General features: G+C 34.3%; 3 protein-coding genes across 10 annotated transcripts in view; all 3 read right to left on the bottom strand.

Moving 5' to 3' along the window:
* Positions 1-1,620: 1,620 nt before the first annotated feature.
* Positions 1,621-10,462, bottom strand: LOC101887226 (probable cytochrome P450 6u1). Of its 4 annotated transcripts, none has more exons than XM_005182161.4 (3): positions 10,336-10,462; positions 5,261-6,832; positions 1,621-3,093 (listed from the first exon to the last, which is right to left on the bottom strand). In XM_005182161.4, exons 2-3 carry the CDS (start codon positions 6,357-6,359, stop codon positions 2,675-2,677), a joined length of 1,518 nt encoding a protein of 505 aa, XP_005182218.1. In that variant the 5' UTR covers positions 6,360-6,832; positions 10,336-10,462; the 3' UTR covers positions 1,621-2,674. The 4 variants fall into 4 exon arrangements, with proteins under 4 accessions (XP_005182218.1, XP_011291961.1, XP_011291960.1 ...); XM_011293659.3 differs by having other exon boundaries at positions 10,272-10,447; XM_011293658.3 differs by having other exon boundaries at positions 10,399-10,436.
* Positions 6,939-10,273, bottom strand: LOC101887501 (probable Ufm1-specific protease 1). 2 transcript variants are annotated; one of them, XM_005182162.4, is made up of 2 exons: positions 9,561-10,273; positions 6,939-7,168 (listed from the first exon to the last, which is right to left on the bottom strand). In XM_005182162.4, the coding sequence occupies exons 1-2, from the start codon at positions 10,146-10,148 to the stop codon at positions 7,040-7,042; spliced, it is 717 nt and encodes a 238-aa protein (XP_005182219.3). In that variant the 5' UTR covers positions 10,149-10,273; the 3' UTR covers positions 6,939-7,039. The 2 variants fall into 2 exon arrangements, with proteins under 2 accessions (XP_005182219.3, XP_058981752.1); XM_059125769.1 differs by lacking the exon at positions 6,939-7,168 and adding an exon at positions 9,204-9,496.
* Positions 10,463-11,747: 1,285 nt separating the features above from the next.
* The window catches only part of LOC101901083 (oxysterol-binding protein-related protein 9), a 61,155-nt gene continuing 48,162 nt past the window's right edge, over positions 11,748-24,740 (bottom strand). For all 4 annotated transcript variants that reach the window (XM_059125760.1, XM_059125762.1, XM_059125761.1 and 1 more), the window contains 9 exons: positions 23,183-23,698; positions 22,953-23,104; positions 22,780-22,881; positions 20,267-20,441; positions 20,067-20,202; positions 19,907-19,993; positions 17,072-17,193; positions 15,005-15,110; positions 11,748-14,946 (listed from right to left, as the gene is read on the bottom strand). In XM_059125760.1, coding sequence (XP_058981743.1) covers positions 14,860-14,946; positions 15,005-15,110; positions 17,072-17,193; positions 19,907-19,993; positions 20,067-20,202; positions 20,267-20,441; positions 22,780-22,881; positions 22,953-23,104; positions 23,183-23,698 — 1,483 coding nt within the window. In that variant the 3' untranslated portion in view covers positions 11,748-14,859. The remainder of the gene's footprint in view (positions 14,947-15,004; positions 15,111-17,071; positions 17,194-19,906; positions 19,994-20,066; positions 20,203-20,266; positions 20,442-22,779; positions 22,882-22,952; positions 23,105-23,182; positions 23,699-24,740) is intronic.

The following is a 24,740-nucleotide window of genomic DNA, read 5'->3' on the forward strand; positions in this document are numbered from 1 at the left end:
CCCTATATAGATAGTTTCGACCTCCTAGCCCAAGGTCTGGTGTGAAGATGGAATATATCGGACCAATTCTTTCTGGTACCTCCTCAATAAATAGTAAAATTTTTTAATACCCATGAAGCTCAAAATTAAACAATTAACATCAGATTCCATTCAGACTTGGCTCATCTCAATATTTCTATCAAAACAAGATCTGTTATAAAGATAGTAGATATCGGACCTTTTATTCTTGTACCCACATAGGATTCAAAATTTAAAAAACAAAACGCTCAAAGAAAGCGAAATAGGCAACCAATTCTCTTCAAAATTCACACATACAAACATTTTTGCTAACACATGATCTGGCGTGAAGATGATACATAATAAATATTTCTTTCAATCACAAACCTGGGATGAATATAGAATTTATGATTTCACCTAAAATTGGATATAAATTTTCGATGTTTCTTTAATTTTTTCCTTACTACAAGGTGAGATAAAAAAACGCAGCGAAGTCAATCGCCATAATATTTAAATGTGTATCGAAAATAGCATTAAATTTTAGAATAAGTTTGTATTTTTTCGAATTGGTCACCTTTGGCACGAATTATGGCCTTCAAACGGCCAATGAAACCGTCACACGCTGCCCGAATGTTGCTCTGCGGTATTTTGTCCCATTCCCGGCGAAGCGCTTGCTTGAGGGATCGAAACTTCGGTATTTTTTAGTGCCAACCTTGTTTTCCAAAATACTGCAGACACAATAGTCTAACGGATTGGTATCCGAAGATTCTGGTGGCCATTGAGCACTTTCCATTTGAAATGTCCAAGGTCTACGGCCAAAATTTTTGCGTGTCTAAGGCTGTAATACACCCTCCAGAATATTTTCCCGATAATTTTTGGTACTTATTCTGATGCCACGATCGATTAATACGAGCGGAGGGCGACCATCGGCTCTTATGGCAGTCCACACCATCACCGCTTGAGTTCTGGTGGCCAATTAAAGTTGTACATTTTTAGGTGACCTCTTTGGCAAGTAAACACGATCATTTTGTTTGTTTACAAACTGCTAGACAACGAATGTTTTCTCATCGGAGGAAACCAAATTCGGCAGTTCACCACTATCTGCTAAGCGAAGCAATTCTTTAGCTCTTTTGAGTCTATCATGTACTATACAGCAATTTTATTGGGTACTAGAGGTACAAAAGCCTCCGTCAAATTTATAGAAAATCGATTCAGAGTTGATATGATCCACTTCTCATACATTTCCAATATAAACTTTTTTTCTTAAGGGAGCTCTACTAAATACGCATAATGGTATAGGGTATCATATAGTCGGCCCCGACCGACTTTTGATCTTTCCTTTCTGTTTTTTTCATTATTAACGTGCTCTCTTTATATGAAATATCACTCTATCATTCATATTAAGAAAAAGACACTCTTTTGAATATTGTGTTAAAATGTCTTATTGGACACACCTTATCATTACCCGCTGTTACTATCGATCGATTTCTCTTGCCTAAACTGACCACGATATTACTGGAATTTACTTGGCCCTTTTTCGTCTAGTTGTTGAATCCCTACCCTTTTTCATTTCTAAATTCAATTTACATTTAGAATGTTATTTTACAATAAAAAACATACAAGTATTGTCTTTCACACAATAAATCGTTTATTTACAATAAAAAAATATTTCCATTGCATTCTCTCTTACAAAACTATTTTAATTCTTTAAATTATATATCTTTACTTCTATTCATTGGTTTGAATAGGTGATGGTGTTTTATCATATAATAAGTAGACCCAAAAACAAAAAAAAAATACATAAAGCAATGCAATATTAGCAAATATAATTAAAAAAAAACTCGTACACACATACAACAATAAGTAAAGCGCAAAAATTAAAACAACAAATACCTACGTATTTAGGTATATGAATTAATTCAAATGTTTTATCACAAGCAATTAAGCAGAAAAAAAAATACATAACAGAAAACCTTTGTAAACTATGGCCAATAAGACTTTGCAAAAACTTGTTTTTTTATATTTATTAATAATCTGTGGTTAAACCTTTTTTCAATACTCTCTTTTTCTCTTTCCTTATTAACTACACAAGCCTGAATGTAATTATAAGATTAAATAACTTATTTATATGCTACAATACCGTGCCGTAAGGTATATGAAATTACAATGCCCAAAGTGGGATAGTTTTAAAAATTTATTGTTAAGGGGGAAGTATTGAAATCTTTCATGACGAAGTATTATTTGGTATATTTTTAACTCTTGCTTTCGACTGGACTTGTTTAAAACTTTGCGTTTGGCGTTTATACGAAACGAACAAAATACCACGAAAATGTAAGGCATTTTTACCTCATTTATATGCTTTTATAAAAGTGACTTACATCAATACATGTTTTACACAATACTACAATCATAGCTACTAAAAGCACAGCAACGTGAATGAATAAAAATAACACAAAGTGTCTTCAAAACAAAAACAAAATAAATAAAACAAAACAAAACGCTTGGTCCAATTTCTTCCCATGAATCGTGTAGACAGACAATGAGCAAACTCGATCATTTCTGTGGAGTGAATTTTCCCAGTAAGATTGCATCGCTATTTTACTCTTCAATTCACTCGTCTTGGGAACGTACAAAAACTTATGATATTAGTTTGTACAAAGCATTACGAATTAATTGGCTATCGCACACTCGTAATTGTTAGCCAAATGTCATTTTTCGGTTTCTTCATCAATTTGGAATTGTCATAGGTCAGAGGTATTGTGGTCTCCGCACATGGTGTAAATTCATAATGTTGCAGCAGTGTTACAAGGCATACCAACATTTGTTGTTGGGCAAAATGTTGAGCTACACACGCCCTTGGCCCCATACCATAGGGCAGGAATGCACCGACCGGTCTTTTTTCACTTTGCTTGGAATGGAAATGTTCCGGATCAAATTTATCCGGATTCGAGTAGTACATGGCATCATGATGGATTGCTGATGTGGGTATTATTAAATGATTACCCTCGCGCAACATGAATACTGAATCGGGTAGCTCATAGTCTTTGGTGGTGAGACGCAACAGGAATGGATAGGGTGTGTGTTTGCGAAGCGTTTCTGAAATGAGGAGGATATTAATGTTAACAAAGGTTTCAAAAATAAATATCAATAGGATTTTTAGAATATAATTCAAGGAATAACTAATGTGTTTCGATTCGATTTTGGACTGTCATCTAAGATAGAACAAAAACGTTGCGCAACGGGTTTTCACGCGGCATTATTGCACTCTACTTCTGCAATAATTTAAGAGGAACCAGTAAGGAAAAGTCAAAAATCGGACAGTGCCGATTATATGATACCCTACACCACTATGTATAATTAGTAAAGCTCCCGTAACAAAATAATTTATTTGAAGTAGATCATACCACCTATCAACACTTGGCTTTAGAACAGCTATAATTTGGTTTCGGAGGGAACTAATATATTGGAGGCATATCCAATTCTGAATCGATTTTCAGTTAATTTGAGGGAGACATTTTTATCTTTGAAAACAAATAACATTGCAATATATATCGAAGCCGAGTTCCATCAAATGGAAACGTACGTACCAGAATTCACTCCATTCGGGGGGATATTATTCATTATTTGCACAATAAACCTGGAATCGCATGAAGGATATCTATGGGAGCTATATCCAAAACTTAGCCGATCTCGATATAAATTGACAAAGGTATTTCCTAGCTCTATACGATATCTGGTACCAAATATCATTGTTGTCGAGGGCATATTCCGAATGCGAGGAACTTAAAGACCAAATCGGATGAAACATATATAAGGCAGCTGAAGTTATATCTGAACCGATTTTTACCAAATTGTTGATATACTTGCTTCTAGACTGAATTCGGTCGGATGTGTCAAAATTCAGGACATTTGGACTGATATTGGCCAACCTCAAAATCGATTGAAGATATATATGGGGGCTATATCTAAATCTGAACCGATCTTGATACAATTTGACAGAGGTATTTCTTCGCTGTGTCTGATATCTGGTATCAAATATCATTCGTATGGGTTGCATATTACGAATGTGAGGGACTTAAAGACCAAATTTGATGTACTTGCTTCTAGACTGAATTCGGCCTGATGTGTAAAAAATCAAGTAATTTGGACTGATATTGACCAATTGGTGCAACCCGAAATCGGTTGAGAATATATATAGGAGCTATATATAAATTTGAAGCGATTCTCACCAATTTCAGTAGGGTTCATACTTGGGTCAAACAAATATTGTTTGGAATGTTTCATCTAAATGGGATAAAAAACGCGATCTGAATTTTGCTCACAGGATTACATGGACAAACGGACGAACTGACATACATAAATCGACTCAGAAAGTGATTCTATGAAGATCCTCAAAAGTAACTATAGCTCTATCTCGCTTCCTGCTCATTGCTACAAACAAATACACATTGACATAACACCCTTACCACTAAGTGATGTAGGGTATAAAAACTGGGGATTCTCTCCCGTTAACAAACACTGGATGTATAAAGCTGTGGTGTGGCCCATCCTTTCTTATAGAAAGATTGAAAAAGGCACAGCAGCAGGTGTGTTGTGAGGGGAACTAGAAATGGCCTACTTCTATAAGTTGGATGGAAAGTGCAGTTTTCCAAACAGATATCTTTGCCATCATGAAAGCGAAAAAATAGAGCTGATTAAAACTATGGAGAATGAATTAACTGAAACGGTGGCCCTAAAAGCATTCGATACAGTCATGACGTGCTGGAACCTTATACAAACAGACCAATGCGTCATCCGATCAAAAACGTCCAAATAGGATAACTCTAACGTCGAACACCTGCTCGATAAAGGGAAAGACTACGTGCTATGGGGGAACATTGGACACATGGTCGCAGTGTGCATTGAGACAGGGATCCCTTTTGCCATATATTATTAATCAAAAAGATCAGAAAAGATCCAGTAAAGGATCTGGCGCCAGAGTAAAAGCACAGCTCTTTTCGACGTTTTTTCTCCATTCTTTTTTTACAAATATCTGTCACCCTCTATCCTTCTCAACTATTTTTTTTTGTTCTTTCTTTCACATTGGACCTAAAGGTCCCCGGGTGAGGTTGTAACAATCTCAATTGTGACTGCACATCCTCCAATCTTATTCGATTCATTCAATTGATGTTTTGAAGTATATATAAAATTCTCGATAAAATCCTTACTAAATAAACAATTTATAATTTATTAAAAATAAATTTATTTATGTAAGATGACTTACCATTTAATATCTGCTTCAAATACACCAACTCCTTAAGTACCGTCTCGTTTAGGTTATCCTTGTGCTTGCTTAGCACTTCCCGGATTTCCCTTCTTGCCTTGTCTTGTATCTCTGGCTGCAAGGCCAATTCGTAGAGACAACATGCCAATGTTGAACTACTGGATTCCAAGCCAGCCAATATAAAACTAAATGCCTGGCCAACAATTTCTTGATTGTCTAATTTCTTAAAGATTTGATTGCGTTGACTTATCTTACGCGAATCACACCACAGCTGGAGAAAATCATATTGCAGGGGTTGGGTGTGTTGATATTCTCGTTCGTTTAACTTATCCGATATGAGTTTTTGAAAATACTGGCTAGCCTTCGGGGAGTACATATAGTATTGCACCAGACGTGCCAGGGAGGGGAAACAAAAGGCCAGATATGCCTTGAAGACATTAAAATTGGATTTGATATATGATTTACACATTGTATGGAATTGTGTGTTGCGATAACGCACGGAGTCTCCCTCGAGACCAAATGCCAAAGACGAAATGCAATCGATGTTGTATCCTTCAACCAATTCTGTTATATTTATGTTAAGCTTGTTTTGGGATTTTGTCACCTTTTCCCGCAGAGAGTTGCTAAAGGTTTGTTGAACCTTCAGTAAAGCTGGTAACATGTTTTGTATCTTCTCCTGCCACTGCAGGGATTTCAATTTCAGGTGTAAATGTTGCCAATCGGGACCATCCATTTGTAATTGATTTTGTGATAGATAATCATCTTGTATATTATAGTAGAGACCACGATCCATAAAATATTTGGAATCTTTAAGCAATATATAATGTATAGATTCGAGATCTAATATCAACAGCATTGGTTTCAGCAGGGCATAGAAACCCACAAAAGGTGCCTGACCTTTGTATTTATTGTAGATCGTTTGCAGTACTTCGCTGATGTGGCGTTTACGTCCCACACCTTTTAGATGACCCCAAGGTTTTTTGGGTTTCTCATGGAGGATGCCGCGACGTTTCCAATAGCCCAAGGCCACATTAATCACAAAATAACACAGTGATGCCGTACCAAAAAGGGTCCAAAATAATCGCGGAAAGAAATCCATTTTCTTTTTAATGGGTATGTGGAAATAATTATTATAACTTATCAAAATTATTGCACTTTTGTTGAACTGTAGTTATGTGAGGTCTTTTGTATCTTCACCTTTTCCAGGACATGTCTTTAAATTGTCACTTTAATGTCCACTACATTCTACATTCCATTCAATGGCATATTGAATATTTTTTACACTTTCATAGGCGGCTTATCGGAAGTCTATTTATTATTATTTTATAACGCTGACTGTTCAGCATGCTTTTAAACTTGTTATTGTTCGGTTGTTAGCAGCAGAATGTTTTATCAATTTCTTTTTAGCTGTGTTTCTTGCCGTAACTGCTGACGCTGTTTTTGTGTTTAATATCAACGTTGTTGTTGTTGTTAATTAAATTGAGCTATTACTTGTTGTTTTTTTGTACATTACACTTTGGCTTGAGTAACGTTTTGTTAACTTCTGCTGTCAGTAACAATCGTAAACGTAATCTAAAAATATAATTTAAAACATTATTTTTTTTTTCATTTGTCTGTTTGTTTGTTTAACCTCTGCATTGGCTGGCCAAACGTAACACAAAATTACAACAGTGTTGAATTGTTTTTTTTTTTGTTTTTGGCCAATCCGAAGAATTTGTTAACAGTTCCCCATAATGAAAATTGGAATATATTTTCGTTATAATTTCATAAATGTCGCTTTTATTTCAGATATGGCAGACAGAGATTATAAAAGGAACTATCCACAAATTCTTTAGTATTTTGCCAACGTATATAGCCATTGTTTATCAGATCTTTTATTGAGGATGGTATGCCAGAATAGTGGGGATCCTGAAAAAGACGAAAAAAAACAAACTATTTTTTTAAATTGTTTGGAAAAAAATCATGTGAATACATTTAAAAATCAAGGCAAAATTAATTTAAATCAAATTTCTAAAGAAACAATAGCAAGGGAGGTTAAGTTAGATGTCTAATAACCCAACCCATCTTAACACACTAAAATTTGGCAACAGCATGTTAGTCCTATAACAAGCACTGGTTCTACTCGCAAAAAATTGGAACTTTTATTCCTCGTTTTTAATTGTACCAATTTGAATCCATCATTTTGACCAAAGTCACAATTCCTTGCAGCGGTAGTTTGGCTGAATCTCAAATGCTTTAATTTGCCTGTACTTTAAACACATCTTTATAAAAGATATTATAGCCAACCATTGATGATATCTTCCATGAACTAGATATAGGAAATACAGGGTGAGATACAAAAACTAGACCCACATCAGACTGCTGTCAATTCTAAGCCACACGTCCGACAGCTCTTAGAATTATTCCAGTGACAGCTCATTATATTGTTTACAAGCGTACAAAAGCATTCATGGAATTCAAGCATGATATTGTGATTTCCTTATATTTGACTGGAAAACCGCAAGTGGCTATCGTAAGGACACTCCAGCATTTAAATGTGAATAAATCTTTTGTGTCTCGTACCATCGATCGTTACCGTGATTGGTGACTGGTAGTGTAGCCTGATATCAAGGAAGTGCACGGAAGAAAACAGCAACATCAGCAGAAATGGTTCGAAAAGATCGAAACCCGTGTTGAAGGGGCCGAAAAATGGCTCGTGAGCTGAACATATCGCAATATTCCATTCGGCAAATATTGAAATTCCAAAAAGTGCAAGAACTTATACCGCAGCATGTAGAAAATAGACTCAAAAGAGCTAAAGAGTTGCTTGGCTTCGCTTGGCCGAAAGTGGTGAACTGCCGAATTTGGTTTTCTCCGATGAGAAAACATTCGTTGTCCAGCAGTTTATAAACAAACAAAATGAGGTCAGCTGAAAATGTGCACCTTCGGTTGGCCACCAGAACTCTAGCGCCGGCCACGCTGATGGTGTGGGCCGACATTACAGCCGATGGTCGCTCTCCGTTCGTATTAATCGACCTTGGCATCAGAATAAAAGCCGAATATTACCGCGAAAATATTCTGGAGGGTATATTAAAGCCTTGGGCAAGCAAACATGTTGGCCGCAGACCATCGCACTCAGCACGTGTCACCCAAAAATGGTTACAAAAGGAGGTTCCTCGCTTCATTTCCAGCGAACAATGGCCACCAAAATCTCCGCATACCAATCCGTTGGATTATTATGTCCGGAGTATTTTGGAAAGCAAGGTTGGCACTAAAAAATACCAATGTGTCGATCACCTCAAGCAAGCCTTCGCCGGGAATGGGCCAAAATACCGCAGAGCAACATTTGGGCAGCGTGTGACAGTTTCATTGGCCGTTTGGAGGCCATAACTCGTGCCAAAAGAGACCAATTCGAAAAAAATTTAACTTATTCTAAAATTTGATGCTATTTCCGGTGCTATTTTTGGTTTCATTCAATAAAATTAAAAAAAAAAATTAATTATTTAATGCGTTTGGCTTTGTTGCAGTTTTTTTACCTCACCCTGTATTTCATATACTGAAAAAAGTTGATAAAGCAATAACATCCAGACCTTAAATCCCTTCATATGGCTTCCGTTGCTATAATTGTGGTAATATGATTAGCTTTACGTTCAGAACGATATTGGACTCTAGGTCGACTTAAAGAATTAATCATTTGTGATCTTGGTGAATTTTCCAAGCTACAAAACAGAGACAAATTGTGTCTCCATGAAATGAATTACCTTCATGTTGTCTTCATATTCTTTAATTTAATCAAAGTTTTATTTTGCTCAACTTGAATTCTAAATTAAAGACCTTGGACAAGATTGTATAGAAGACAATTTTGGTATGTGTAATCGTTAAAAGATGAAATATTTGAATTATCCACATGGAATACATCCTAAATGGAATACATCTATTTTAATGGATTTCTAACATCCATGAACTCAATATAATCTATATTCAAATATTAGTTTAAAAACTGGGTACTAAGTCAGTGAACCATGCTAATTTGCATAGTTGAAAAACAAACGTCATCGATTTTAAATCTTGTGTAGGGGCTTACATACACACTCATACATACAAATGGATAAATGTTCTACAATGAAGATTTGAATTGGTTGCTATTCAATACAGATTTCAAAACTTGTTGTCCCAGTTAAAGCCAATAGATTTATGTTTATTATACATTCTGTCACTGAGTACATTAATTATTCATTTAATTATAACTCGAATAGACTACAAGAAACAATAAAATGACAAATTAATAATATTCAAAAAATTATTTTAACTATCAACTCACCACAATTAACAAATACGAATCCTTGCCATTTGTGTGAACACCCGCAATTCCCTTCGAGGCTGCATCCATATCGCCACCCATCATTACAAAACCACCAAAATCTCGAAAATATTTAACCAACTCCGGTATGTGTTGGGCCAAGTCTTCACTCCGCGTAACGTGTAAAATTTTACAAGGAACATCGTAAAGAGTATCGACTGTATAGAATACTTCTAGGGCTCCAATCCAATCCCGTGAACCCACAAAACGTGATGGTTTATCCTCAATACGCACCAAAGTCTGCTGAATTTCCCTTAAAGAGGGCACATTCAACAATGACTGCCAATGACGTTTGGGCAGAATCCATGAGATCATTGATTGTAAGGTGCGATAGGCACAACCCCAACCATGATCACGGAAACCATCACATCCGTAATGGTAATAGAGGAAATCTTCACGTGTTAAATGTGTCTCAAAATCAGCTTGGGAAGCAAATTGAGGCACGCTTGGTGGTTGTACGATCCCAACAATATTGTGCATCAACTCGTATTCATATGTTTTATGCGTTATTGCCTTGGCTTCGTCCTTGACGTCACATTGAGCCATCATTACAAGGTAAGGTTGTTTGGTTTTTTTTGTTGTTTTTAATTCATACAAAAAATAACTTGAATTTGTCTTTTGTATGTTTATTGAACTTTATTCGAAGACAGTTCATAACACTGTACAACTCACACAACTACAAACAAGCACACACCACAATTTTGTTAAGAGTTTAATGGAATGAAATTACAATTACCCTTTGTGTTCACAACAATTGCAAAATTAATAAAATAAACGTTTTTTTATTAGTATTATTTACTTCACCGTCCGTTGTCACTTGTATGTTTGCATCAGACTACTAAGCGAAACGATTTTTTTCCGGCGGCGTCGGGTTTATATGTGTGTAAACAAATGAAATAACGAAAATAACGAAGCAAACAACAAAATGCCAAACAGATGTTTGTTAGTTTATAATACCATGTTCACACATTCCCATGAATAACACTCTCTCAATATGATGATTACATCATATGAATAAAAACGGATTTAAGAGAATTTTATATGAATAAAAACGAATTACCATTATAGAAAACTCACCACTCGACCTAATAGATCAACAAACAAATCCTCACAATTTCGATTTACCTTCGGGAGCAAACAATTAAGAAGGTAAATATGTTTGGATTTTTTTTTAATTATTTATTAACCGTTGTATAAACATAATTCAGAGATAGTAATTATGCAACGCGTTGTTCTCAATTATTTTAATTGTTTTTCTCATTTTTAAAACATTATCCAAACTGTTTGATATTACAATTCCTTGGCAAATCTAGTTAATATTTTTATTTTGAAAATGTTTTGTTTTTTTCAAAACAATTTTCAAAACAAACCAAGGCCTATATAAGGTCGGCTAAGAAGAATTTTGACAACATTTGGCAACAAATTTAGGAGCTTTTGCACTATAGTGATATTGACTCTATTTGAATTTCAAATCAGAATATTTTTTTCGACGCCAAATATAGTTGTCAGATGAGCTTATCGGCCGAGCATACCCATCTCCACATTTTCTGTAATTAACCATGTCAAATTTAAGTGAATAGAAAACAGGTTCCCAATCCAAAAATCAAAATGTTAATAAGATGAATTATTAATTCTACCATGTTGTAGTTTTCATCCTAGTGAATGTGTAAAAGTCCGAGATATCGGCCAAATAAACAATATCAGATTGGGCGCCACTTTCACCAAATAAGTTAGAGCTCATTATGTCAATGCAGTAGCTTCTAAAATTTGTAGTGGCATTCTGACACTTATTTTAAGTTGCCGGAAACATCTGTTAAATTTAACGCATATTTATTTATGAACATTAAAAGTTAAGATAACTCGAGAAACGGCTCAGTTGCTTTAAAAACTTACGTTTACATTCTAAAACTTATGGTCTGCCTAAACCCCATGAAAATTGAAGCCACAATTTTTATAAAAAAAATAAAACTTCGACGCAAATGTAAAATAAGAGAAAAGAAAATACTTTACAAAATCGAAATCAATATTTGGATTAAAAATGAGAAAAAAATGTCGCTAGCTGTGATATTTTCAAAGTGGCTTTTCTTTTCTTTTTTAATCACAACCACTAACAGCTTATATTTTGAAAGAATAAAAACACACTACGTATTTTATATTCATTTTGTTTAAATTTTTATTTTTCGTTCGTTTAAATTTCAATAGGAGGACTATGCTAACATTTATTTAAATGTAGATTTGTTTGTTTTTTTTCTTCTTTTTTAAATTTCTATGAAAAAATAGCTTTGTTTTGTTGTTATTCTTTTTTAAAGTATCATTTCTTTCCGAAAAAAGAGTTGTTATTATGTATGTTATCTCGTTTGTTAGTTAGACTTTATATTGTATTTTAATATTATTGTAAATTGTTGACTTAATTAGAAAGATAGTAGGATCGTTTCTTTTGGGGGGTTCTAGGAGTTCTAGGAATGTGTTGTTGGTGGTGGTGGCGTTTGTGGGAGGAAGGGAATTTAAATTAGTCAGTGTTAACAAAATAGAAAATAGCGCTTTTAAATATTTTATATGGCATTTTTTTTGTTGTGTGTTTCATTTATGGTGTTTTATTTTTTGTTAATTTGTGTGTAAACATTTGACAGTTTTGTGTGATCTTTTTTTATCGAAGAGAGTGGAGCATTTTATGGTAATGTTGGAGGACAATACTGTGTTTAGTTAAGAAGTATTTAAATAGGCATTTATATATTGAAGATTAACCCACCTGGTTTATTAGATCCAGTGGGTTATGTGTTTAGATGCTCAGCTGAAATGTGTTTACGTATAGCCTTGCATTTTCCAACATCTTTACAAATTTCAAAAATGGAGTGACAGTTCATTGTCATAGCAGCTGTGCCTGTATTTTTCTACCATGATATAAATCGTCAAAAAATTAACATGACAGAATAAAAAACTCTAAGACAAGTATATTTTTAGTAGGTATTCGTACAAGGGACATAGACGAATTGCGCCCCATATGAACTTGGTATTAGTCAACAAAGAAATCATGGTAGAAAAATACAGGTAGATGCATCAACGCTTGGAAACATTGATATGTCAAAAATTTTTAAAAGTTTTTTCAAAAATAAATAGGTTTTTATATGTTTTCTTATACGACGTCATTCGGAGGTTATTATAATAAGCACTTTTCAACAATTTTTACAAATTTAAATAATTTTTCATTCAACATTTTCAATTCCAAAATTGGTTTGACAGTTAATTGTCCCAGCAGCTGAGTCAATGCGCCTACCTATATTCTTCTACCTTGAAAGAAATATAAAATAAGTTATTATATTAAAAGTACGTTTACACTTAGCTCAACTGTCAATTATATTGCGTATACATCGAATTAAATCCACTGGATTTAAGATTTGGCGTATACATAATAAAATCTACCAGATTTATCCTGTGTATATAAGACTCAAGGTCCTTTCACAGTAAATATTTTGATAGCCACTGAGTTTTAAATTGATTTTTTTGTGTAAATGATGCATGTTAAAAAAGTAAATGATGCAGACAGTCGCATCGAAACAGCTACTGGGCAACGAACTGTCCATGGTAGAAGAATACAGGTTGATGCATCAGCGCATTGATACGTAGACAAATGTTAAATGTTCTTTCAAAAATAAGTAGATTTTAATATGTTTTCTTACACGACGTCAGTCGGATGTTATTATAATTCGGGTTTCAACAATTTTTACAAATTTAAAAAATGTTTTAATTAACATTTTCAATTCCAAACTTGGTTTGGCAGTTCATTGTCCTAGCAGCAGTGTCGATGCATCTACCTATATTCTTCCACCATGGGACTATCAGACCAATTTTTGAATTGAAATTTGATTTAAATTTGTAAAACTTTAAAAAAATGCATATCATAAAAATGTTTTTACTTATATTTTTACTTAAAAATGTATTGATACATCCACCAGTATTCTACCATGAAATGGTGTCTGGGCATCTTTGGAGATCTTAGAGTTTTTTTTTTTAACAAAGTGACATGTTTTAGCTTGTAGTGGCATTAGGAGAGATTTTCGGTTGAGATGTACCCACATTTTTTAAGTTAATTTTTATATTAAATGTCCCATTATTGAATTTTAATATTTATAGTTGAAGCCTTATTTACACCGAACATGTCAATTGTCAATCTCTTGACTATGAAAAAGATTCAAATATATAACAAAAATTCGTCAAACGCGTTTTGCAAAGGGTTTTAAAACAATTCGAGAGTTGTTACAAGGTTTAGCTCAGGCGTGAATTGTGTTGATGTCCTTTAAAGGGTCATAATTTAACTGAATTTAAACCGTTAACTATTTTTGAAGAATAGAAAGAATTGCATGAGTAATAATTTCATTTCAATAACGAAATTCCATAAAATGCTGCCACTCTCACACGGTGTTTGTTTGCTAGTGATTTGCCTTTTACTTTTAATTGCTGAGTGTTTTTTTTTTTTGTTTTAGTTATTAATATATATAAATTTTAAGTGTTTTTTGCATTCAATAATGTTATTTAATAATGTGTGTTGTGGTTGCAGTGTTTTCTTTTGCTTATGCTAAAACTAAAATGTTGTTGCTCTTGTTGTGTTGATTTTAATTTAACAATAATAATCTTGAGGGGTCTTTGTTTTTTTTTGTTTTTAATTTGCGGTTGATGTGGGTAGTCGATATTATCCTTGTTTGCCCTTCTTAAAAATCAAAAGGGCTATCCTGTTATTGTAGTTGTTTGTTTTCTTAAATTTATATATATTCATATTGTTGGTGTATTTGTTGCTTTCGTTTTATTTTGTAGTATTTTGTTGTTCTTGTATATATATTATTTAACAATAATTCAAATGTATGTTGTGTGTGTGTTGTTTGTTCTCTAATAATAATAATGATGACATGTCTTTTGTTGTTGTTGTGTTTGTAGGCTTTAATACATAAAATTTGTAGTAGATTATGTGTTCGTAGGTGTGTTTGAAGACTTCTTGAGTTCTTAATTTTTTTTTTTTACATTATCTGGTGTTCTGTTTGGCGACTCTTTTGTTGTTTGTTTAATAAGTGATATGAAAAAGAAACAAGAAGGTGTTGGGAGCGATAATGTAGGCTTTGTTTCTTGATTTTCGTTTTTTTTTCTGTTGTTTTTCTTCTTAATGAATAAACACTGGGTTGGTGGACGAGGCTAGGAAATGTGGCATGTTATCCATACATATATTCATTGCGCGTTTGGTTTGAATCGTTACAATACTGTTCAAGCTTTATTATCTTTGATCTTCCTTTTCTTTTAGGTAGAGACGTTGACTTAGCGGCTTGGTATATATCCAATTTTCACCCACTGGCTTGAAATACTGCAAAAGAAACATAATTAAGAATTGGTTTATATTATTTAAGAGAGGAAATACGCACCTTATGATCCCAGGATATTTCTGAATCCTTTCTAGCCTTAGCTGCATCTCGTTGTATTTGTTCGACTTTACATTTGGCATTTGTTGCCTTTTCAATGTCATTGAATCTTAAGGGAGGGGGAGGCAAAAAGAAAAATGGAATAATGGTTAGAGTTTGGTATAGAATTTGAAATAAAAATTCAAAAATAAATAAAAGTAAAAAATAAAAACTATACAAGTTGGAAAGTATTAATAGATTTTCCCATAGAATTGTACCCTCAGCATACCACCATTTATATATGTAGATATATGCATAACATTAGTTTTGCTCATATTGAGAGTTTGGACTAATTTGTGAACTCCGTTTAGTTGATATAAGTAACATATGGATTTTCAAAATATTTTCCCATTTGTCGGGTAGATACCAGGAAGAGTTGACCGATATATAGCAGTTTTATAGAAGAAAATCGGAAACTATTTTCAAATTTTTGAGGGTTGTTACTATTAAAAAATGTTTATCTAGGAAAGGTAATAGAATTATTGTCGAATGCATATTACGAATGTGAGCGTCATAAACACAAAATCGTATGAAACATATATATAGGAGCTCTAGCTTTATCTGAACCGATTTTCTCCAAATTTGATATACTTGCTTCTAGACTAAATTCGGTCGGATGTATTAAAACTAGGACTTTTTGAGAGATATTGCCCATTTGGTGCACAATTAACCCAAAATCTATTGAAGATTTATGTATATGGGAGCTATATCCAAATCTATACCGATCTTGATAAAATATATGTCAGAGATATTTCTGGGCTTTTTCTGATATCTGGTACCAAATATCATTGTTGTCGAATTCATATTACACTTGTGAGGGATTTTAAACCCCAAATCGAATAAAATGTATAGATGGGGGCTATAGCTATATCTGAACTGATTTACATCAAATTTAAAGTACTGGTTTCTAGGATGAATTCAGTTCTATTTGCCAAAATTCATTTGGGCTATTGGTCCACAAAAAAAACTGATATCGGATAAAGATATATATGTGATTTATATCCTAATTTGACTGAGGTGTGTGTATTCGAGTACTATCTGATGTCCGGTACCAAATACCATTCTTGAGGAGGGTATATTACGCATGTGGGGGACTTCCAACCCCAAATTGGATGAAACATATATATGGGTGGTATAGCTGTATCTGAACCGATTTTCTCCAAATTTGATGTACTTGCTTCTAAATTTATTTCGGTGGGATGTACCAAAATTCAGCTCATTTGGACTTATATTTGCCATTTGGTTCACAATTAACCCGAAATCGGGAGCTATGTCTAAATCTCATCCAATCTCAATAGGGTTCGTACCTGGGCCAAACAAATATTGTTTGAAAAATGTCAGATAATAAACGCGACCTGCATTTTGTCACAAGAATACATGGACGGAAAGACGGACTGATATGCATAAATCGACTCAGAAAGTGATTCTATAAAGATCCTCAAAAGTAACGATGGGACTATCTCGCTCCCTTCCTTGAAGCGGCCTTATCTGTATATACATTAGCATTAATATAGCCTCACAAAAAACAGTCTAGCCTAGGCCTTAATTGTTGCTTGTGAAATGGAAATTACATCGTTATAAGGTTTTCTATCTTTCAAAGACCTATATGAGGTCCATTATTTCTTTCACTCCTGACAAAACTAAAGGTAATCATAAAATAGAAGACTAGGTACGGAAATTTAACATATAGAGGACATTAAAAAGTTCTCTGTAGATATAAGATTTTCCAACAGTGTTTTGTAAAGAATAGCTTAAAATGGTCTTCTATATATAAAATACCTTTATGGGGTCTCTTATATTCAGATGATTTATATTATCTTAGGATTTCGGAATTTTCTAGTTGTAGAGGGTATCAATAAGGCCTTTAAACCATTAAAGTTCGTTGCATTCTATATATCTACTAATTTCCCATTTTATACATAAATATATACAATACAAGATAATAATATGGATACAATTTATAAAAATATTCCATTAATATTTAAAATTAAAAATGAATGTCAATAATAATAATATTAAAAAAATCATTACTTGAGTCCAGCGGTCACTTCCTTCCATACTCGTCGTGATTCATATTCTTCTTGTTCAACGATTGGTCGAACTTGTTTCTTAAATATTGGTATACGATTTACATCTACAAACACTTCAGTTTTCTAGAAAATTAAAAATTTCCATGAAAATAAGTTGTTTTTTTTTTTTTTTGATTTTGACAATAAAATTGTTGTGTTTTTTAAATTGTTAATATTTTTCTCACTTAACACAAATACATGGACACAAAGATACATACTCCAAAAACCAATTAAACAAATCAAATAATAACAATAAAACATTATAAAATACAAATACTTAAAGAAAATAACATAAAAGTATTAGAGGGAGTTTTGGTTTGGAAAAGCAAAAGATTTAATTTTCTAGATAAACATAGACATTTGACCAGAATATTTAAGAGAGAAGTACAAGTAATCGACAGAGTTACAGGACGTTGTGGTTACAGGTGAGATTTGAATTGGTTAGCTGGTTAAGTCAGTTAAAGGAAGTGTGTGAATGTGGTTTTTGTTGTTTCTTCTCGTTTGTTTCGGGTTAACAACTCGTTGGGATAAAGAAAGGATATACATTTAATTTAAAGGAAAAGTTTAAATAACTCGGTTAGAAAAACAAAGAATACAGAAAATTAGTAGCAATGTAAGTAATAATTATACACAATACTTAGCAAACACACACAAACATACATACGTAAGTACAAGAAGCAAATTCTACCAATTTGAAATGAGTACTTTGAAAAAATTAATATTTATATTATTTCACCAAAAATCGATTCGAATTGATATGAAACATTCATTTTGTAACATTTTTAAATCCTAAGATTTATTAGTTTTTTTTCAGATTCCCTTTGTTGTTTAGGGAATTTACGGAAGTTAAATTGTTTCCTCTCCACAATAATGAGGAGCTTATAGATATAAAGAGGAGACTTAGAAATTTTACTTGCCAAATTTTGTGAAGACAAGCTGAAAACGTGACAGAGAGAAGTTTAGTTTGAACAATATTATGGCTAGGTGTAGAACCGTAATGGCCTCAAACTATTCCCCTCCTCCTGCAGTCCAAGTGCCCACAAGCGACATTAAGGCATTGTTCCAACTTTTCAATTTAACACAAACGCTATGGTTGCACAGGCGACTCGAATATGTTGTCTAATGTAACCCTAGGATTTGATATGATGGTCACCGACCTATTTTCCCAGAAAGTATGGGTCTTTATACCAGTTTAGAACTTCGAGCTACGGGATATCTGTATTTTGGATAGGGATATATGGTCCATAAAAATCAATCTTTAAACTGCATAGTAATATATATTGATGGAACATAGCTGGAAAGGGGCGAGGGCAGAGGTCTTTTGAGCCAGAGCTGAATCAAGCGAAAAAAACTGCAGTTTGAATTCGCACACTATTGAATCCATTGTGGCTTTAAAGTATAAACACACGCGCAGAATTAAATTTTAAACTCCGCTGGATTGCAGGCTACCCCATTCTATTTTCATTTTTTTTTACATTTCCGGATTAAGATTCCTTGAAATCCTTGCATCGTCTTCGGGAATATTTCTGATAACAATACGAGGATAATTTTGGTCAAGAATTTGACCCTTTTGGGAATTCAACAAAGGGATCTTTTTGGGGTTGGGCGCTTATTGCGTTTTCTTTGAGCGTTTTGTTTTGCAAAAAATCTTGAACCCTATGTGAGGGAGGTACCAAAAGAAATGGTCCGATCTGTCAGATCTTTTGTTGAAAGAAATATTGAGATTTGCCAAGTCTAAATGGAATCGGATGTTACTTTCGCGATTTTTGAGCTTAATGGATACTCAAAACCCTTGTGGGGGTGGTACCAGAAGGAGAGGACCGATACATCCAATTTTCAAACCAAACCTTGGGTTAATAAAAATATTGTGATTTGTGTAATTTGAAGAGAAACGGGTGCTTATTTCGAAATTAATGATCGTTTTGGTTATTTTAAATTTTGACCCTTTGTTCGGGAGTTACCTGAAGGAATGGTCCGATCTCTACCATCTTTATAACATATCTTGTGCTGATAAAAAATATTGAGATGTGCAAAGTCTGAATGGAATCGGAATGAATATTCAAAATGTAAACCCTTTGTGGGGAAGGTAACAGAAGGAGTGGACCGACATAATACTTTTTTCCTTGAAAATGTTGACATTTTGTTTGGGAGCTGCCAGACGGAGTGGACCGATATTGCCCATCGCTAGATCGACTCCAAATATCCTTAAACGGATTTGGTCTAAAGAGACCTAGGGTCTAAAACCGTTATTTTGATGAGACACGTTTAGGACGTATTAAATGATTTATACCCTCTCTAGCCATATGACTGAGGGTATAAAAACTTTCTTCTAGCTTGAATATTATCTCAAAACTACTCTCCCTTGCAGGATGAACACAAAGGATCTGAATATCTCTGTATTTGCTTTACGATATTGTCATCCTCTTATCTTATAAATATATCTTAAAGTTTATACAATACCCAAAACAAATTACAAACTCTACTGAATTTATGAAACTTATAGCTTAACCTAGTCATTCGAATCGTTTTTTAGTGAAATGTATACTTTTATAATTTCTAAGAGTTGTTTAACTTAGTCCATTTATAATGTATTTTTATTTTTTTCAAAAGGATGATTTGGAAAGAAAATACCTTCGAATTTAGTCCAAAAACTTTAAGTTTAAAAATAACCAAATGCAATCCAGAATTGTAAATGATATAAATAACTATAAATGGACAAAGTTCAACACCTCACGACAAAAAAACAAATGCAACATAATGATAGAATAATAGACAAAGAAAAACTCATATACATTACATTTGTATCATGCCATTTGGCTTCCATTAAACCACTCCATTCACCGGCTATTGAAATGAATGGTTTCTTTTCATTCGGGGAGTAGATCTGAAAAAAAAAAAAAACATAAAAAAGGATAAATACAAAACATCATGAAATAAACCACGATGGGAGAACATACCTCTGCTGTAACTTTGTTACGTTTACCACCATAAAAGGGCTTCGTTAAAAACTCAACATTGGCATAGTAGCCGGTTTGTGGACACTTAATTTCTACAGAACCGCCCAATTCTATCCAGGGTACTGTTAATATGGATCTAAGAATTTTTAGAAAAATGAGTTAATAGTGTTTTGATATATAGTTGAAACCAATACGCTTACCTTCCATAACCATTGGGAAATGTGACAATATATTCTTCACCATAATCGACCAGTGTTACAACACCTTCACCAATGTTGTGCACGCCAACGGATAGACCCAAAAATTTCGACTTTGTCCATACATGGGCAGAGAATGTGATCTTCTTGTTATAGTGTTCGGCATAGAATGCGGAAACTGTGTGGTGTGAAAAAAATTAAAGAAACGAATTAGAATTTAATTAAATAAATTGTATGTGTAAAGTTAAGAAATAATATAAATGAATAGTCATACGAAGAAGCCTACTTTGAGGTAACTTGACTAAAACAACTCAACATGAGGTAGTATATTTAATAGAGAATAATATGACCAGGTTAAAGAGTATCAGTAGACTTTGTCGACGGATTGATACCCTAAGCTTTTTTTCTGTTTATTAAAATATATTTTGACATTTTTTGTTAGGTGATCTACCGATGGAGTAGAACAACAATGTCTATTTCGCTTATGTCCTTAGTCTAGTATATCATTGAAAATGACAGGGTTGGATAAAATGTATATATACTGTTTAAAAATGATCAACTTTTTTGGGAAGTTGCCAGAAAGAGTGGGTCAACATAACCAATATACATGACCTTTGAAGAAGATCGCTGATTTATAATTTATAATTTTATTCATACTGTTAATAAGTGGGGAAGGTACCAGGGGGTGGGCTCCTACATTTCATATTCAGATCAGATCTCTTGTTTTTAAAAATACTGTAATATACAAGGGTTGAAGAAAATCGTTGACATAATTCGCATGTTCTGAGAGTTATAATCATTCAAAAATTTGGCCCTTTTTGGGGGAGGTACCAGAAAGAGATGACCAATATATTATATATCCATAGCCGATCTTGTGTTTTTTAGGTTGTTTCAAGTTGCCTTATCGTTGTTTATTCAAAATATTGATCAGTTGTGGGGGACATACAGAAGTTCTATCTGTTTCTCATACCTGATCTTTTGTTGGTAGATATATTAAGATGAGCGAAATATGAAGACAATAGGACTCTTATATAACATTTTGTAATAGTTATTATTATTCAAAATGTTGGCCCGTTGTGGAGGAGGCATTAGAAGGAGTGGGACGATATATCTCATCTTATTCTAAATTGTGTACCTTTGTGGAGGAGGTACCAGAAGGTGAGCCGGTATATCCCATTTTCACAACATATCTTGTAATGGTTAATGGTTAAGGAGCGTTTTAGATATTCCAAATTTGGACCTTTGTGGGGAAGCAATTCCAAGGAGTGGTCCTATATATCCCATCTTCACATCAGATCAGATCTTGTTTTGGTACAAATATTGAGATGTGCGAAGTTTGAAAACAATCAAATGCTTATTTCGCATTTTATGAGCGTTTTGGTTGGTCAAAATTTTGACCTTTTGTGGGGGACGTACCAGAAGGAGTGGTCCGCTACCAGATTTATTTACATCAGATTTTGTAATGGTAAAAATATTGGTATGTGTGAAATTTACAGAAATTCGCATTTTATGGGCGTTTTAGATATTCCAAGGACCCTTTGTGGGGAAGGTACTAGAAGAAGTAGTCCGCTCTTGTACGATTTGCAAAGTTTGAACAAAATCTAATTATTCGTTCTCTTCCTATGGGGTAAATTATTTCCTATGATTTTTGACCTTTTGTGGGGGCGGTACTGGAAGGAGTGGACTGATGTTGCCCATCTCCGAACTCGATCTAAGTTCGACAAAAATATTACGGTGTACCAAGTTTGGACCAAATCCGATATTCCCTTTGAGAGTTATCGTGCTCATCAGGAAGCCAGGCGGACGGACGGACATCGCTAAATCGACTTCAAATATCCTGAAACGGATTTGGTCGAAAGAGTTTTGGCCGTATCAAATGATATATATCCTCTACCATATGGCTGAGGGTACAAAAAATCAGCCTCTTACCCTAGGCTCTGAGAAAAACGAGCTAGTCTCAGGACCTGAGGTAAGCTTTTTAGTAGAAAAAACCGTCTTCAGGTTCTCAAACATTTTTTCGCGTATTGTTTTTTTGTACGAAAAAAGCTACCCCCAGACCATGAGGAAAAGTTTTGTAGGTAAAATCCCATCCTCTGGCACGGAGGAGAAGTATTTCTAGAAAAAAACCCATACTTAGACCCTGAGCGGAAGCTTTTCTTCGAAAAATAGACTTTAATGTGGGACTGAAAAGTTTTTCTGTAGAAAAATCACATTCTCATGCTCTGAGGAGTAGTTTTTCTACAGATAAAACCCATCCTATCCATCTTCAGGCCGAAATTTTCTATAGAACGGGTGAACTTGGGTAATATTTGTCCATTGAAGCGAAATCTTTTCAGGTCCTCAAGCAAAAACATTCTAGGCCGTAAGGAATTCAATGAATTTGTGTAGCAGTGCCCTTTCCTCGCTTATTTTTAGCGATTTTCATATAATTGCCATTTTCAGCTCAACGTTTATTGAGTCAGTTGCTGGATAAATCGGTTTATTTTCTGTTTGAATTCTTCTCCATCACAACTTACTTGGCGGATGATGTGAAACCTGTTCGGCCAAGAAGGTTAATTGATTTTTACGACACCAGGGCACCGGGCCATCGCTGACTTTATCTTCATCGGGTGTTTCACCTGAATTTGAAATAACAATTTTAAATTATTTTAAAAATTTGGAGACGAATTGTTCATTTATTGATATTTACCAGGAATATCCCAATAACATTGAAAAATTTCACCTAATATTGGATTGTAGGGTTTTTTGGCCACAGCACTTTTACGTCCAGCATGATAAGCACTCAAATACCAGCGGCATACCTGTACAATGCGGTCACGTGGATTATCTAAATCGGCAATTCTGTTAAAAAAGGGTCAATTAAAACCACAAAAATCATTATTCATTCAACACAAATGTTTTGCACACGCACACACTTACCTTACAAATAAATCCGGATGGGCAAAATAATCGGCATACATTTCCAGCAGAGAACGTCTTTCCAATATAAATGTTGGCAGCACCACCTTCGTTAGATCCATACCTATTTTAACTTGTGATAGTAAATGTGAAATCATTGAACCGTGCGCCTCCATGCTAATGGTGGAATCCTCCTCCTCCTCGTAGAGGGCATCATAGTCTATGGAATCACGGAGTGATGAACTTTTACTGGCCACACCACCAACTACACTGCCATCGCCGCTGTAGCTCCCTCGACCACTGTTTGTCGCACCAACGCCGCCTCCGCCACCGCTTCCATCATTACCATTGCCAAAATCACTAACCGTACTGGATGCTGTTTGATATTCATCTTGTTCAGGCACTGAAGGTGATGACGATGTGGGAACATTTGCTGATGCTGACACTGTTGTTGCCGTTGCTGTAGCAGAGAAATTTATTTCGGGTGGTTTTTCATTTGCCGGTGGTGAGGTATCCACAGAAAATCCTCGAGTAGCACTAAAAAGATTAGAAAAAAAGGCAAATGAAATAAGGTGCAAGGGTAGAAAAAGAATATGCAAGGACCTTAACGGTTGGTAGATATTTCAAAGACACTTGAAAGTTTTATTTGACATTTTTTTCTTTTGTTTGGTATCCTGGCAATGATTTGAGCAATAATGTTGGAAATATCTGATTTTGTTTTTTTTTTTTGTAAAACTTCAGCATAAAATTGAACGGGGTATGATAGTTTGCTTACCCCAATGGGGCACCTCGAAATAATTGTCTGATTGCAGTGTGGAAAAATATTATAGGTTTAAAAAACTTGATAATGGTCTGATTTTTAAAGAGAAGGTATTTACAGTATTTTCTGTATATGTCATTGTAGGGCTTACTGCCTCCAATTGCATTACGCCTTGATGATTGAAAACAAAAAGCTCAAAAAGTTAATGATACATTCAGAATTTCGGTTATGGCCACGGGTAATGGTTATACAGTATACACCACGTATCCACATTATTTGTCCATAAAACTATGGACAAATAGATACAGAATCAAAGGATAATAAGGAGGAAAATACGGAAAAAGTCGGTTATTTAAAGCTTATTTCATCCTAGCCGATCTAGAAGATTCTGCTTTCATGACCACTAAAGAGTGGTCGTCTCTAGTCATCAAAATAGCGTCAGTGGAGAATGGTAAGCCACTTCTCGAGAAACAGGAGATGATGAGCCTGTCGTTTTTTATCAATCACAAAGAGCAATGAGGTTTTTTTTTTTGGCTACAAGCGAGCTGAGCCAATGATAGAGGGTGAAAATGTAAAAACGGTTTTAGAAGACACGTCATTTATTATTTACGGGAACCCCAGTGAGGTATCTGAGGAGGCCCGCAGAGAGGTTAAAGTGAAGCTGAGTTACGCTTGTACCAGACCTGAATTTTCCGTCATAAATGCAGCTCCATAGCATGATAGCTTAGAACAAGTACAAAAGCAGTAAGTTCCAGGCCAGGCCGAACTTTGGAAACCCTCCACCATTTGGAACGAATTTGAAAATTTCCAATAAAAAAA

This window comes from Musca domestica, unplaced genomic scaffold (genome assembly GCF_030504385.1).
Source record: "Musca domestica strain aabys unplaced genomic scaffold, Musca_domestica.polishedcontigs.V.1.1 35, whole genome shotgun sequence".
NCBI classification, from domain to species: domain Eukaryota; kingdom Metazoa; phylum Arthropoda; class Insecta; order Diptera; family Muscidae; genus Musca; species Musca domestica.